Source organism: Gymnoscopelus microlampas (assembly GCF_963454915.1).
Source record: "Gymnoscopelus microlampas genome assembly, chromosome: 1".
In the NCBI taxonomy this organism is placed as follows: Eukaryota; Metazoa; Chordata; class Actinopteri; order Myctophiformes; family Myctophidae; genus Gymnoscopelus; species Gymnoscopelus microlampas.
Genome location: NC_139962.1, coordinates 48,332,364 through 48,350,153, shown reverse-complemented (window position 1 = coordinate 48,350,153; position 17,790 = coordinate 48,332,364). Strand labels below are relative to the sequence as shown.

The 17,790-nt window shown below is 41.6% G+C and overlaps 1 protein-coding gene across 1 annotated transcript in view; it reads left to right on the top strand.

The window, feature by feature from the left end:
• ntrk3b (neurotrophic tyrosine kinase, receptor, type 3b) overlaps positions 1–17,790 on the top strand; it is a gene marked incomplete at both ends in the record, with an annotated part of 250,628 nt that overhangs the window by 131,815 nt on the left and 101,023 nt on the right. Inside the window, 4 exons of the mRNA XM_084052140.1 lie at positions 2,366–2,520; positions 6,621–6,763; positions 7,518–7,659; positions 15,580–15,915. Coding sequence (XP_083908266.1) covers positions 2,366–2,520; positions 6,621–6,763; positions 7,518–7,659; positions 15,580–15,915 — 776 coding nt within the window. The remainder of the gene's footprint in view (positions 1–2,365; positions 2,521–6,620; positions 6,764–7,517; positions 7,660–15,579; positions 15,916–17,790) is intronic.

Below are 17,790 nucleotides of genomic sequence, written 5' to 3'. Positions count from 1 at the left end.
CATGGTAAGGTGACTACACAACCCAAACCTATACCAAATACTTTCCCTTTAAACTACATTAATGTATTTAATTAGTTATTAGCTTGTCAGCTACTTTTTATTAAGCCCACTTTCCTTTGATGAACTAATGTTTCACATAAACTTTTAGGAGTGTATTTAATTAAACTGAACTCCAGTTAATGGCTTAATGAATCTAGACTCACTAAAAATGAATCACAGGATTCATTCATTCTGATGGTTAAATACAATTGTCAAGAACGGATGAAGCAATGAAAATGTGAATAATATTTTTGTAGTACAGATATCATCATTTTTCATCTATATGTCAGAATAGCAAGAAACTTTGTATGGTCTATTCCTTTTCAAATAGTGATACTTGGACTGGCGGGCGCTGCTTAGTAACAATAGATTGTATTAGAATATAACATTACCAGAACAGATACAAAACTAGAGATGAGATGGGACAGTATAGAAACATTGGTGTCTTTACAGAAGAATTAAGCAATAGGTATAGAAGCAACCACATCAACACATGTACAGTATCACCTCGATATAAATAATAGTGTTTGTCCAGAAGAGAAGTCAATGTGTATTGCAGTGATGACATTAATCCCAGACAAATCTTTACATATGACAAATAACCTATGACTCTCATTTTAGATGTAGAGCGAATAAGTCCTGCTACTGTAAATTGGCAGCAGTTCAAAGCTGTGCAGCTGAGTCAATATTGTTAATGAAAAGTGGCATTAGTGCATCTATTGGGACTGAAGAGGTGTGTGTGTGTGTGTGTGTGTGTGTGTGTGTGTGTGTGTGTGTGTGTGTGTGTGTGTGTGTGTGTGTGTGTGTGTGTGTGTGTGTGTGTGTGTGTGTGTGTGTGTGTGTGTGTGTGTGTGTGTGTGTGTGTGTGTGTGTGTGTGTGTGTGTGTGTGTGTGTGTGTGTGTGTGTGTGTGTGTGTGTGTGCGCGCGCGATTCTGTAGAAGAACGAGAACCTATGTGTCAGTCAACAGCTGTGGTGTGGCTTATATCAACATAGCACACATTGATTATAGCTTTAATACGTCCACATTCACCTCTCCATAGAGGAGTGATGGAAATGCTCATTGCTGTCGTGGTTCTGTTGGGCTATTTATGCAGTTTTTAAAATATGGTTTAAGTGGTTAAGGTGCATTATACTTATCTCATGTGTTGCACATCACTCTGTCTCTACCTGCATCTCCTCTTTCCTGTCTAATAGAGCCCAAAATGGCATACAAATTACCTTAAATAATATTTATCTGGGTCAAGGTACAGTATCAGAGATAGGATAGTTCTAAGATCCTATAAGATGATTCTAATATTCCACCTGAATATGAGAGCGGGTCACCTCCAGGAATACAATCTAATCACCTGACTGCTGCTGGAGCATTCCTTCTGCATAATTCATAGCCTCAGCCATATATTATAGGTGTCCTGTAACTGGAAGGTCACAGGTTCAATCGCAGCAAACAGTTCTATTGCAGATCATTTATTTGATGTTTTACTGGTTTACTGCTCTCAAGTTTTTGTCTTGTTTCACTGTGAAGCTCTTTGGGACCACAATATAAAGAGTTGTATTACTTACTGATCTTGCCCTTGAGCAAGGACATTCACACGCGTGCACACTCATGTGCAGTTGTGCACACACACACGCACGCACGCACGCACGCACGCACGCACGCACGCACGCACGCACGCACGCACGCACACACGCACGCACGCGCACACATGCACGGGCACTTGCAGGCACACACGCGCACACATCAGCTGGGAGAATCACCAAATGTATGCGATGTAAATGTTTTATGTGAGACATGACGTTGACCCCTGACAAGGACATTTGGGACATCCATTCATCTCAGCAAAGTCAGCCAATCGCGGCCAGCTGCCGCTCTAATTGGACATATGCAAATCACATAGGCGGTACCGACTGTTGAATAATGTGGCTTTATCTTACAGCCTAATGACATGAAAAGGATATACTGCTGCATATACAATACAGTATATGTAGCAAAGACTGTAGTGACACCTGGTTGACAAGTAATTTGCTGAAGAGGCAGACTTCCAGTCCAGAACTCAGAAAAAAAAATTGGTTTGATTCCTGGGACCAATGGTGAAAACATCAGTGGGGACAGTGTATGAGAAACTCTACTCACCTTTAACATGTTATTAATACAGTACAGTGTATATGTGTATATGTATATAGCCTAATATATATGTATGTATGTATGTACTGTATGTATGTTTTTTATGTACAGTATGTATGTACAAGGATGTTTGCATTTTTTATATTGTTTATATTGTTTTGTTCATTTTTTATTATCATAATATGTATTTTCTTTTCTTCAGGCGTTTGGATGGAGTTACATTTGACTGTGGCTGTGCTATTCGCTGGGTCCAGCTGTGGCAGCAAAGAGGAGAAGCAGGTCTCCAAACACAACAACTGTACTGTAGGAATGGAGCGTCCAAGATCAGACTGCACAACATGTACATCAACCACTGTGGTAAGGATTGTGCGTGCATGACTGTGCATGACTGCGTGCGTGCGTGTGTGCGTGCGTGAGTAGTGAGTAGTGACAAATGAGATTCAGTGACATCTGTTGTGTTACAGTACAGCAGGTCTATGTCGTTATATGCTCCCTTCAAAACTATGAATGATGAGGATCTATCGCTCATGCACAAAGTCTTAAGAATAAATGACTAATGCTGAAATAACAGGTTGCTGATATTCATTAATTCTTTCAACCTTTATTTAACAACATGAACCCTATTGTCCCTATTCTGGGCATGTCACAGGAAACATTTTGGTGAGAACCGGTGAACATTCAGCGAACATTACGTTGGCAAAAATAGCAGATCTACAAGCTCACAATGCATCGCAACGCAAGTCTGTAGATTGGCAAGAAAAAAGTATACAGGGTTTATCTGGTTTACGATACTCTGACGAATCATTGAGGGAGACCCTCATTTACAACGGTGCTGAGATCACACTGTGGAAAATACGTAAGATCAACAAATAAAATCAATTAAAATGGGATCAACGTAAGATCAACAAATAAAATCTGTTAAAAATAGATACCATGGGAAGAACAGCCATACAAATCAACAAACAATTAGTTAAAACAGTTACAGATACGTTATTCCTAAACATTCCTAAATCGGTACAGAATTAGGGTATTCTGTTTATTTATTTCATGTTGCACGAGATTCCATGAGCACAAACACTAAAAGCAGTCTCGCACAATAAGGTACCTGGAGAAACAACCAGTCACTAGAGTGAGTTAAAAATGGCAACATAATATGTTATACAGTATGTGATGTTTATAGGTATACAGACACCAATGATTATTAGGTCTCTCAGCCAGAGAAGACCAACCAACCTTGTCTTAGAGGATACAGTAGTGGGTACTGTAGCTGTCACCAGTAATAAACTTTAGAGCTGAGTGGTAAACAGAGGCTAAAGGCCTACTATAAGTGTAGAGGCAGCAGCGTATCCGTAAATCATATCCCCATAATCCAGAACTGATAGGAAAGTTGCTTCAACAAATCCTCTACTTACAAGGGAAGCTGGTTTTATTTCTGTATAAGGTTTAAGAAGCCAATCTTTTATTGCCATTTCCCAACAAGGTTCTTGATATGAAATTTAAGTGCCAAGGTACAGTACTTGTATTCTGTAGCTTTTGTGATATTTGACCCGTTGATTAGATTAGAGATATGCAGATTACAGTAATCTAATTTTAAACACTGTGAACAAGTGGAGTTAAATCTTACTTGTACCATCAGGACAGCTGCACAAATAATCCTCCCTGTTTTATAAGCTATTTAGAATTTCATCCCGTTTTGACGTTGATACTAGTAGACAAATCATTGTTGCGCTGCCCAGGAACGAGATTAATAGAATTGCGTTTGTACCGTGGCTGCGCCAGAGCAAATTAGAACTCAAAGAAGTTGAAGGTAAAACTACAGCTTCTAGTGAGTTCATACTGTTGAGGAAAGAACGTTAAAAGGGATCTGCTGCAAGCATGGAATCAGTAAGTAACAGATACCTGACCTGTCTTAAACACTTTTGCTCTTTGGGGAGCATAGGTCACTCATTAACTTTCCCCAGCTGGTTCAGTGTTTTAGAGCTTTGTGCTCTAGCCTGCTTTTGGCTAAATACTGTAGGAACTTTTGTGTGTCAGGAAGAGAGAGCCGGTATGGAACAAGGCATGCATGCGTGTGTGGAGAGAGCAGTGTTTTTAGTGCAAAAAAGATTGTGTAAATTACATACAGCTATCATCTGCACTATTCAGCTATCTAGCTAACATTCTCTTCAGTATTCATTTGTAGACGTTGTAGATTGTGGATTAACCTCATTCCTGGGTTTTCTCACGCTTAGCCAATCATGGCAGTCAGCTAATGAATATTAATATCTAATAAGCAGTTACAGTACAACTGAAAACGGCCTGTGATAAATGAGTTAGATGAGTAGAAAGAGGCACCCAAGAAAGAATTACTTTAAATAAATGGTATACTGTACATTCTATGAATAGTGTCTGTGTAAATATCAGTACAGATTTTATAATAAAAAGTAAATGATTATCCACCGCTAAGATATTGGACCTTTAAGTGAACGGATATGAAGGATGGTGGAATGTAATGCATAAGCAGACTAACGTTCTAGGACTGAGGGACTCAAGGCTTTGTCAAATGTCACATTGCCCTCAGAAATAAAATGAGCATAATGTAGATCAATTGCGCACAAGCAGGCCCGCTCATCAAACAAGGCACCAAATGCAATGTTTACTATGTTGCAGTGGGAATGGAGGCCTTACCGCCTGACGCTTCTTCCCAAGGAGAGCACTGTCTGCTGACAAGCTACTGCTGGTCAAAACTAGCAAGAGAACCAGTGGCGCACGCGCTTTTGCGGCTGCAGCCTCCAGGCTCTGGAACAGCCTGCCCTTCCATATTAGATCTGCTCAGTCCATCGATTGTTGTCACTTGGGGTTCCAGGAGATGACAACTGCCTTCCCTAGCGTTTGCATCTAACCTCAAAATCAGTTATTTTATGTATATTTCCTCTATCTTTTTTTTGTAGATTAATCTGGTATTAGATCGGCGCTGGCACTGCATCTCAATCCATGCTCATCCATCTACTGTATATGTGACACACATGATATAGATGTGTTTTCTTGTCAGCATTCATATATATACATCATATCTGATACATTTTCCATGGCAGAGACCGGTTCTTCTATTAGTAGATGGAGAGTTTATTACAAAAAAAAAAAGGAAAAAAAAGGCAAACCTAAAGACATGTAGACCACGTGGGTTTATATTTTTGGGTAGACATGTGATGCTGAGTGTTACAGCTTGTTTGTCTTGCTACTGGAAACCTTCCCTCAGTACTTGCAGTTGTAGATGGATAGATTTAAAACTTTATTGATCCTGGGGGAAATTGCTGTTGTTTCAGCAGCAGATTACACAGTAAAAACACAGGACAAGTCAAACACAAACTAAACCAAAACAGGACATGTGCAAAAAAAACACACAACACAATAATGGCATGAAAATAAATTAAAAACACAGCAGTGGTGTTTATTTAGTTGAAAGTCCTGATGGCCGCCATCACAGACGACCTCAAGTAGCACTCCTTGGAACTGTTAACACATTGTTACTCCCAACTTGTCACATACTGTACACTTGGTCTAGCCTGGTAAAGCCCCTCCTTCCCGAAATATCATTTCCATTTGATTTCAGGAGTGAGTCTGCATTGAGAACCTGTGTGTGTTTTTTTGTCTGTGGGCTGGAGTTGGGCGGGAGTAATACCGTTAACTGACAACCCCTTCAGCCAATCAGCAGTTGTTCCCCTTCAGCCAATCAGCACTTTGTTTTTACCACCACCAGACCAATGTGACGCAACGGGACTTTTGAAAGAGCCATGCCGAAAATAGGTTGCCTTATTCGGATACACATGCGTGTCGCTGCCCGCCCCTGCCGGTTCTCTGATTTTTTGAGTGGTGCCAACCACTCCTACATTTGACTTTGTCCGTGTATCCGTATGTCCGTATGTCCGTCCGTCCGTACAGTATGTCCGTCCGTCCGTATGTCCGTCCGTATGATTGGTCAAGCTTCACGTGACACGTGACAATATGTTGTCACGGGGTCACGTGACAACATATTGTTGCTGATTGCAACGTAAGGATGCAACCAGTTACACTTTTCACCACTCTCTTCACACTGGGTGTGATTTTATTTTTGAGTGGTGCCAACCACTCCTATACATGACTTTGTCCGTGTGTCCGTATGTATGTATGTATGTATGTCTGTCCAATAAACAAACATTGATGACAACATCAATACGGGGATCAATACGGGGCTCATCAAAGGCACCACTCTCTTCACACAGGGTGTGATTTTTAAATTATGATTAATTGATCACATTATATGAAGTTAACTGAAAACGATGTGATGTGGAGATCTTAAGTGTATTTCCTGTGTGTGTGTGTGTGTGTGTGTGTGTGTGTGTGTGTGTGTGTGTGTGTGTGTGTGTGTGTGTGTGTGTGTGTGTGTGTGTGTGTGTGTGTGTGTGTGTGTGTGTGTGTGTGTGTGTGTGTGTGTGAAGACCTCCCAGAGATCAGTGTGAGCCATACCAACCTGACTGTCGTGGAGGGCGACAATGTGACCGTGAGCTGTAATGGATCTGGAATCCCCCTGCCTGAGGTGGACTGGACCGTAGCAGGACTACACTCGATCAACACACACATGGTAACACTCACATGCACGCACACACACAAGTACACAGTATTACACTCTAACACAGATGCAATACTGCTCTTAGAATCTTCAGAATGATTTTCATTTTCACATCACAGGTTTACAGGTGTAACGAAGTGCGTGAAATTCTTCTTTTTTCGAGTGTGCTCCATCATTTGTAGTTTTTGTGAGTAGAGAGAGGATAGAGGTAGAGTAGAGCAGGGGAGGTAAGAAGAAAAATAAAATAACACAGGTTACAAACTGGTCAAATAATCAAAGATATATACAGATAGTGTGTGTAGCAGGTATGTACATGATGTTTAGAACAATTAGCATCGTATGCAGGTTTGTGTTTGTCATTTTAGGAACATACTGTAAGTATCACATGCAGCAGGTGTATACATAACCTTCCGCCTTGAGGTGAGGTTAAAGAAAGTAGCATCAGGTAGGCCTACAGTGTTCTCAAAGTGCATTTCAATAGATCAGTTCGTGCAGCAAGAAGCTAACCATATATTTACAGAATCCACCCCAGGTACAGTAAAGAAAAAACAATGCAGACATACAAGACATGTAAACACATTCACACACATTTTATATGCTCATACTTTACTTTAAAACTGAACGATGTGCATGTTGGACTTGCTGTTTACTAACCATCTCTCTCACTCTACCTCACTCTCTTTTATCCATATCCCTCTCTCTATTACTATTTCTGTCTCTCTCTCTCTCTCTCTCTCTCTCTCTCTCTATCTCTATCTCTCTCTAGTCTAATGTATACTGGCCTAACATTCACTCCATCAACCTGACACTGTTCAACATTAGTCGAGACGACAACGGTTTCCTGCTCACCTGTATGGCTGAGAACCTGGTGGGAATGAGCAACTCCTCCACACAGCTCAACGTACAGTGTAAGACCCTCTGCCTGTGTCTATAATCCATGTCTATGTAATGAAATTATCCGACTCAATGCAAATATAAAGGTTACTGTAAAAGATGCAAAGCTGCAAGCTGTGCTCAAATCCATATGCCAGGAGTACATGGTGGTATCCCCAGGGAGGCACTTATACTACTGTATGTCAATGCATAGTAGATGCATGCCGGGAAACAGAAGCCCATGTTTTTTTTTGTTTTTTTTACTGTAAGCATAAATACAATTATTCCCCCACCTTTTTATTTTCAAAAGACAATGACAATGATTTGTGAATGCAGCCTTTTTAATACATTGTCACGGTGGCTCAGTCGTTAACACAGTAGCCTCACAGCAAGGTCCTGGGGTCTTTCTGTGTGGAGTGTGCAGGTTCTCCCTGTGGGTTTCAACACATAGGGTTATGTATATAGTCCTGCCAGTGCCCTTGAGCTGGTCTCCCACCGCGCCTATTAGTTAGGATGGGTTAAATGCAGAGGACAACTTTCCCCACAGGGATCAGTAAATTATAACTTAAAAGTTAATGCCTCCCCTTTTCACAAAAATGTGAATGGTCCCAAAGTGAGAGCTTTCTGAGCCAAAATCCATTCATAGACACAAGTCATTAGTTAATCATTATGGTTTGCCGAAGCCATCTGTTAACATACATTATGTTTTCATATCTGTTATTCTCACAGAACACAATTTGAAATACGTTAGTGACTGCATTTGAGGCCCAATCTTGGCATGCATCTACTGAATATTGAGGATGAGTGGTAGGCTATATATCATAGTCCACTGGTTCTCAATCTATGGGCCACAAGGGTATAAGTGGTCCTCCAAGTTTTTTTCTTTTCTTTTTTATAGCGAAAATAGCAGATCTACAAACTCACAACATGGCGTGTCATAAGACTCACGACGCATTGAGAGCTTGTAGATTGTCTATTGTCGCTATCTGTTGCACGACAAAGCATAGGGCTTAAGTGGTTAAGAAAATGACGCAGCTTCTTTTTTTTCTTTTTTTTTACAAATTGAACCCTGGCTACTACAATGGTCGTGCCTTCAATTACTTTGTCTGTGTGCAAATATGGTGAATACATACGAGTATTGTCAGACGTTCCTGCTTAATAACTTTGTGTTTTGTGGGTGAATGGAATGACAGCTGTCAACACATGTCAGCCGCAGTCCAAACCAGGCCGACAGCAGGGCATTAAACCGGAGAACCCTTCATAGGCCTTGCCGTGAATACACCTGGTTAACAGTGTGAATGCAGAGCGTTGCGCTAATGTCGATTAAAAAGACCGGCACTTTTCCCCCCATCCTGCATGATTTAAGACACCGCCGGCTTTTAGCGGCCTTGTTAGAATATTCCACAGACTGAAATATATATCTTTTGTTAACGACACTGACATTCTCATAGAATAATTTACAGCCTTGATGGGGAAAAGAGAAATATGGTCCGTTGCGGCGCAAATGGCCAGGTTCTGCAGGTACATTTAGAATTCAATGAGGTGTTGAACACTCGTCTCCCGAACTCAGAGGAAAACTGATGAAGCCAATTAGCAGGAATCTTCCGCTGCAGGCTAGCAGACAGAGGCCGAGGATGAGGAGAGAAATTCATATATAATCATCAAAAACCATGTGATACACCCCCATGTTTCATCAAATATATAACCGCACGCACGCACGCACGCACGCACGCACGCACGCACGCACGCACGCACGCACGCACGCACGCACGCACGCACGCACGCACGCACGCACGCACGCGCGCGCGCGCGCGCGCGCACGCACGCACGCACGCACGCACGCACGCACGCACGCACGCACGCACGCACGCACGCACGCACACGCACACGCACACACACACAGGCCCTCAGCCTTGATCTAAAATGGAGCGAGACGAGAGGAGACAGAAAGATAGAGACGGAGAGAGAGAAAGACAGATGAAGGGGAATAAAATCAACCCTTAACACTTTAAAAGTAATGATTTGATCGTCATCAAAATACCTCTTAAGGATAATGTATAGTTAGTCGCTTGACCCTTTAGAATAACAGAATGACATATTATTTCAATGGGCAGCGGCCTGTAAAAGGACCTATGCAGGAGGCTAAGCAAGCCTTCCACATTCGCAGGAGATTGTACAGTCTGTATTGGATATTGATAATATTGCTGCAATATAATGTTTGGGCATGTCATTAGGCTTATAGGTGTGAATTTTCAGAAACTTTCAAAAATAGCAGATCTACAAGATCACAAAGCATCGCAAGAAGGTTAATAACAACAGTAAAATTGGTAGGATTGGTTAGCAGCAGGCCTGTATTTGAATGTGTTGGATTGTCAAAGCAGAGCAGACTTATACTGCAGTAAAAACACATCACAATTTTGCCATAATTGTCAACATCAAATATGATATTGGTCAATCAGCCTTCCCTATCCTTAACCTCTATGCGTATTTCCATTTGAAAAAGTTGAATAACAGTTGAATATGACATGTTAAAGTATAGATTTAGCTGCATCAGGTACATGGGTGGGTGGGAACCACCCACCCATGTACCTGATGTAACAGCTCTGTAACCTTTACAGATCAGTCAAAACCAGTTCTTATCAAAGGTGTCTGGTGATTTGCTCTTGTAAGCTAGCTGGATCATACAGACATTATATAAAATGTGCTCAGTAGATCACAGACCTCCTCCACCAAGGTGGCAGTTTGTCTATAATGTGTTGCAGTGTTTCTAGCACCTGGGACACATTAGGGCATACATTCCCTAGAGTCTTAGTAGCTACTAGCTCAAGCTTAGTAGTTAGCAGTTCATTAGTAGTGTGTACTAACCTTTCAATACACACTGCTTTGGAGTCTAAAGGCACGTGATGCACGCACGCACACAGAACAAGTGCATCGCAGACTCGATACTTTGCTCCGTGCTTTCATTGTGTGTCTTATCAAATAGTTTATATAAAAAAACGATATAAAACTCTTGAGTTCGCTCACACAGGGCTTGTGCAACCCTGCACACTGCCCTACACAAAGTGGATTTATGGATGCATCGCTCTTGAAGCAGAGTCTTGTGTAAATGTCAACATCATGATACATAGACAGTGGATTTAGCCTACTGTAATATAATGCTATCTCACAAAGTGCTTTGGCGAAGATGGGAAGTCAGGGTTCTTCCTTGGCCAAGGACCAACCTTTCCACCATTGTTTGTGCAAATCCGTTCGTAACTGCTCAGTTTATCCTGATAGCAGACAAACAGACGGACAGACGGGCAAAAACATGACCTCCTTGGTGGAAGTAATTGGCAGGGTTATAAGGATCATGGCTGTGGCAGTCAAGTCCACCACTTTGGTCCCAAACAACATATCTTGAAATCTACTTAGTGGATTGCCATAGAATTTTCTATGCACCTTTATGAATTCAATGGCCTTTCCTCTAGTGCTACCGTTAGACTAAATTTTCCACTCCACACACAAGTTATCTCAATATATAATCGGCAGATTGCCCATGTAGTCTTTATCCAAGGAGTATTGACTGAGCATGAGTAGTGTTAATGTTAGGTTACAATTAGGTTACTACAAATGACGGAGCTAACTCAAAAAGAAAACGTTAGTGTATAATGTGTAGTGTGTGTGTGTGCGTGTGTGTGTGTGTGTGTGTGTGTGTGTGTGTGTGTGTGTGTGTGTGTGTGTGTGTGTGTGTGTGTGTGTGTGTGTGTGTGTGTGTGTGTGTGTGTGTGTGTGTGTGTGTGTGTGTGTGTGTGGACACATGTACAGTATATATTTTAGTGAATCTGTGCAAACGATACGATACCGTCACACACCCACGACATTTTCGTTATTGTGATACTGAAAATTATAGTTACATCCTATATATATATATATATATATATGTATGTATGTATGTATGTATGTATGTATGTATGTATGTATGTATGTATGTATGTATGTATGTATGTATGTATGTATGTATGTATGTATGTATGTATGTATGTATGTATGTATGTATGTATGTATGTATGTATGTATGTATGTATGTATGTATGTATGTGTGTGACAAGTGTGACTAGTAAAGGAGAAAGTGATTAACTGATTGAGGGGCAGAGGGGGAATGAGACAAGGAAATTGTTCAGGGTCTTTATTCTTCGTCTCCTTCACTCGTTTTATGGCATAATGGCCTCTCCTGGCTCCAACCTTCTTTTTTCTCCCCCCTGCCATTGCCCCTCTCTTCTGCCGCCGCCTCAAATTAACTTATTAATTTTTCAGCACATGCTCTGCTGGTAATTAAATCTCCTCCCTCCAGCGCTGCGGTATTGTCTCTGGAAATGTCCTAAAACAGCTTAAACCAATGTTCTGATTAGAGTAATCTGATTGACAGAGAAATTAGCTACCGTCAAGTGACAGCCTCTGCATTTCAAGTTGAGCTCCCCGTCTGTCTGTCTGTCTTCTCTTCTGCACAGAACTGTAATTAGCTGCAATGCTAATAAGTTCTGGCTGGGCTATTGTTCTGCTTCTCTATGGAACAACGGTAGCATGCCAAGTATTTTTTTTATTTACCATGGTTTTCATTTTAATGCGTGTGTAAGCAATGGTCTCTGTGGGAAGAATGTGGTACTAATACTGTTAAGGTTAAGGCTCCATTCTCTGTGTAGCTCAATAGACAGAGCAAACTGTCTATTGCCACGTTATAGCTCCCATAGCTCAAAGGGCAGAGCATTGTAGTTACACTGCCAGTTCATTTGGCAAGGGATTATGGGAATGTTCTGCCTTTCTCAGAGCCTAACCACATTGTTGATTCTCACAGGCAAAAAAAAATATTTGACCAATAGGGACCAAAATGTGAATATGGCTTAATTCAACTGAAATAAATTAATAGGCATACATTAATTAAATAGGTTATTCTGTGGTTTAAAGAGCAGAGGTCATGAGCGCTTTAATTGATTCTCCATGTTAAATTCAGCACAGGCTGGTAATTTTATTTAATCACGTTCCTAAATTCACTCATTATGGGTAAACAGAACTCCCTGGCACCTGTCAGAAGAACTCAACGTTCTGGTCAATTCAATAATTGGCTGGCATTGGAACCACTATGTCGCTATGTGCTGACATCACCGCTCCCCTATATTGCGGTACACAGCCATGAGACTCCATTCTCCCAAACACACTACCTCATTTGTGCAGCAAGGTGTTTCAATGGGTGAATATATGATTCATGAAAGTGTGGTTACATACATAACTTATTGTTTTATTTCATCACATTCATAAATTTACTCATTATGCCTATGGACGTGGAAAATCACTTGATTTGCCCAGAAAACTATGATAACCTGCTCCATTGACAATTCGCACTTAGACCAGTGTTGGTCAAGTTACTTTACTAGTGCTCTCAAAAAGTAATGCTGTTACTTCACTAGTTACTGCATTATAAAATTGACAAGTTATGTTACTACTGTAGTTGCCTTTGCGTTACTTTTTTTAGGCTTCAATATTTTTCATCTACTTTAATCTTCTGTATTGCTCACTATGATGAAAAAGTAGTAGGAATCATGTCTCAACAACAATATCAACATCTTGAAATCAGTCTTTCTGGAGCAGGCGGCTGAACATGATCGGGAACATGCCTCCATAAACGTGCATGTGCGTTTGCGATCAGCAACGAGCCTCTTGTTGAATTCGGCGCAGACATGCTGGCTAAAAACCTGGTAACTAGTCACGTTACTAGTTCCCGCAAAAAAGAAAAAACTGGGTTACAGTAACACACATTACTTTAATGTTAGTTCCAACTCTGCTGAGGATAGTGTGCCATTGAATGCGCAGTCATGTCCAACTTATAAAAGCGAGCAAAAGTTGAAGATGTAGTCCAACTCGCTGCCACACATATGTCCTGCACACTCATGTCCTTGAAAAGGGCTTAGGACTTGCCATTCCCTTTGTGGAATGTGGCGTCAGACCTGCGGATGGCACTTGGCCCCTGCTGGTGTATGAATGCTGCACCCGAAGTTGAGGCCTGTGAAGCAGGGTGCTGCAGTGGCCTCTTCAGGGCTCTGAACTCCCCTGGAGCCGCTGCTGCTTGGGGCGAATGACTGGCGAGGCTGCAGAAGGGGCTCATCCTCAACCTCCCCATCCTTCTTTCTCGCTTCTCTGCCCATCCAACAAACACCTTGCCATTGTGTTACCACTGTGCCCTTTATGAGAGGAAACCGTCATTCTTTATTTGACAAAAGTGATTCCAATGCACTTCATCGCAAACTTAGACCCCATGCAAACATTTACATTTTATTTAAACGTTGGACCCCATGCAAACATTTACATTTTATTTAAACGCTGTGTTTCCATTTCTGTTCTTTTGTGCTATATTTGAAAATGTACAGTACATTGAAAGTTTCTTCCTCTAAATGTATATTTCTCTCTCTCACTCTCTCTCTCTCTCTCTCTCTCTTTCTCTCTCTGACTCTCTCTCTTTCTCTGTTATTCCTTCTGTGTTCTTCTCTCTCTGCATCTCTCCATATTCATCAGCGTATCTCTCCATGTCTCCAGCCCTGTCATTCTACCTCTCTCCTGGCCACAACATGACATTTGTGAAAGACGCGACCGGTGTTTCTATTAACTAACAGACAGGCGGCCTTGTATCACTGTGTTCTCTCCGATCATAGGCTGTGTACTTATAACAGCGTCTGTGTGACCAGGGCTGCACTGTGCCACAAAGAACTCTAGCTTGTGTGGTATTGTGCTGTGTTGCGTCATCTTGTGTCGTGTTGGTGTTGCATTATTTTGCTGTATGGTGCTGTATGGCAGTGGTTCTCAAACCTTTTTGGCCTCAGTACCCCCTTTCCCTGAATTCTGAATCATAATACCCCCTTTACCCGACTACAACATTTTGATAAGAAAATACTCACTACAAAATTCCAGATTTTATGTTAAAAATAAAACGGCATATCAGCAAGTAATTATTTCTTTCTTTTCAGTAACAGTTGTGCTTGTCAAGTTTTTGACTTAATTTGGTTTAAAACTTTACAGAGCAGCATGTGTACACACATTTGTCAATGTTTTATCATTAAACATTTTTCCAGTTTCTCTCACTTTCCCCCTTTAGTACCTCTACATGTACCCTTCGCTAGAGTTACACACACCCCCATTTGAGAAACACTGCTGTAGGTGTATGGTGCTGTATAGTTTTGTATATGTGCATGCGCGTGTGTGTGTGTCAAGAGAGCGCTGAGTGAGTTACATGTGGAATCATCTAAGATAGATTTGAACCCATGAGGGTTACCTGTATGAACCTTGGTTGCCGGACCTTATAATGGACGAGCCCAGTATTTATAACCTAGACTATTTTCTCCATAGTCTGCCATAGTTGTAACAAAACACCACTTATTACCAGTTTATCTCTTAATGTGTCTATTGTTCTACAATGATATTATAAAGCTGTTACCTAAACAAGCTAACATCTCACCAGCTTACTTTTACAGATTAGTCCTCTCATGTGGCACCCAGGTGCCATAGATTATAAACACACATGCACATGTTGATCATGACAGGCTCTGTTCACTGGCTGTGTTTGGGGAAAGATTTGACAGCGTATTTGTTTTCTCAAGGGGTGACTGAAAATTTGTGGAAAATATTTTTACAGCCTGGCCATAGCTAAGCCACCTGGAACGGGTTCCCAGACTTTTTCAGCTCAAGACACGCGACCCAAACTTACAAAAGTGCATTATGAATTAATCACTTAAGCCCTATTTAGATAGGCGAAAATAGCCGATCTACAACCTCACTCCACGTTCCAATCGCGACACAGTGTTGAACTTGTAGATCGGAGAATCTGAAATATATTTGAAAGGGGGGTGGATGGGGGGGGGGGTTAAAAAACGTCCTATTTACCCGAGACCCCAAAAAAAATGTATTCATTATTGTCCTATGCTCTTTTGTAGTTCCTCCAGTCATCGTGAAGCTGTCAGAGCCCGAGCGACGCCATGACACCTGCATTGAGTTCACGGTGCGCGGCTACCCCCAGCCCAGGCTGCGCTGGTTCTACAAGCAGAAAGAGATCACCCAGAACCAGTACATCAGAGCTGAGATGGACTTCTACCAGGACTACCTGGAGGGCTGCCTCAACTTCAGGAACCCCACCCATGTTGACAACGGGAACTACACATTAGAGGCTAGCAACGTCCTGGGGACTGTCACCAAGACCATCTACGGACACTTTCTTGCAGCACCTGACTTAGGGGAGGATGGTGAGTGGAAACAGGGCTTGGTTAGGGTCAGTAAGGGCCTCTGAATGGTCCTGCGTAGTGATGAAAAAATATAATTTAAATGACCGGGGTCCGCCAGGGGTCTATGGTCCCCTCCTTTTTTTCCCTCTACACCAAATCTCTTTGCTGTAAATTGCAGATCTACAAGCTAATAACGTCTGTGAGCATGTAGATCTGCTATTTTTGCCTGATCTGTCATTAAAGGCGAACGCCTTTAATGACATTCCCAGAAAGGGGATGCTGGGTTTCATTTGGTTAAGTGATAGTCACTTTATAAGTGCATTTCCACCCGTCGCAGTGTTCTTCTAAAGCTTAATTTATACTCAAGGGCGTCACTTCCCCCAAAAAGAACAGATCCACAAGCAGTGCCCAGGGCTGAAACCACACAGGGTTCAGGCATAGTTCACAGGTATACTGAATATGCTCCTCCGGTTTATTCTAGTCCAGAGAGAGAGAGAGAGAGAGCGAGAGAGGGGGAGGCTGGCACATTTCTCTATGGTCAATACAAGGTTAATTCTAGGTGTGAATTTGTTGAGATGGTGTGACTCTCTCTGTGTCTCCCTCTCTCTCTCTCTTACATACTTAGTGGAATATGGTGAGTATTTGTCATGTTTCCTCTACTCCAATGTGTCCTTGTTTTGCTAAAAGAAAGACTTCTACTCTCTCTACCTTGATTCTTGTTTCTATGTCACTACACTTTATTTTTACTCTGTTGTATGACGGTGTCGCATTGAAACGTATTCTACTGCTGAAAAAATTATAAGTCACTTAGGATTTTATTCAAATCAGGAGGATGTAATCACTTTCAACCTGGTGTCCCTATTTTGGCCATTTCATTAAACCAGAAAATGATTTTTTTTCTTATATTAAAATTGTCTTAAGGGCAGGCGGGCAGATCACGTCGTCACACTCATGTCAAAATGACTCAGCCATAACCATATAAGGAGTTCCCAATGATGCCGAACTCTAGATGTGAGGGCCGCCCGAACCTCTAGTTTCTAATTTTTTTGAGAGATTTGGTGTAGGGTGAAAGGATAAGGGACCTAGTATGGACCCCTGGGGGACACCAGTCAACGGAGTATTTCGGGTTAGGTGGTAAAGTAATGTCATGTAAAGAAAGTAAAAGTAATGATTTTTTATTTAAATTACATTATAGCTAGAGTCATAGAGAATGACATTACTCTTGTTATGTCCTTGAGGGGTACCAAGGGAGGAATGTGAGCCTGGAGGTGTTCAGCAGTCATCCAGTGACAGGGATGATCTCCTGATTTTACTATTGTTTATTATTACAGGGACAGTACACAGTGAAAAGTAACTGCACCAGAGTTATAGCAGCTAATTTGCATTTGTTGTCTGAAAAAATGCATTTTCATCACAGTCCTCCTCTCTTTCTCTCTCTCTCACTCACTCACTCACTCACTCACTCACTCACTCACTCACTCACTCACTCACTCACTCACTCACCCATTGGGACCAAAAAGGTTATTTGTTGTTAGAAATGCATTTTTTAACACTTGTTTGGCCATTTATAACCCTAACCCCTAAATGGCTAATCCTAATCCCTTGGCTATAAACAAAATGTTTCTTTAGCCCTTACATGAACGGGGGACATGACATGTCTTTTTTTCATGTCTTTGTTGGGATTTTTTGTCACCTCCTGGATTGTAAGACACACACACACACACACACACGGACGGACGGACGGACGGACGGACGGACGGACGGACGGACGGACGCACAAACGTCGCTCATAAGGGAACTAACACAGAGACCACTCGCACTGAACCAAAAGAAATCTGCAACGGAAGAAAGGCAGTGCCTTTAGGCACTACAAAGCCATGACAGCTTAAGACAGAAATAGAAGTTACAAAATAAAAGTTTGGGAGC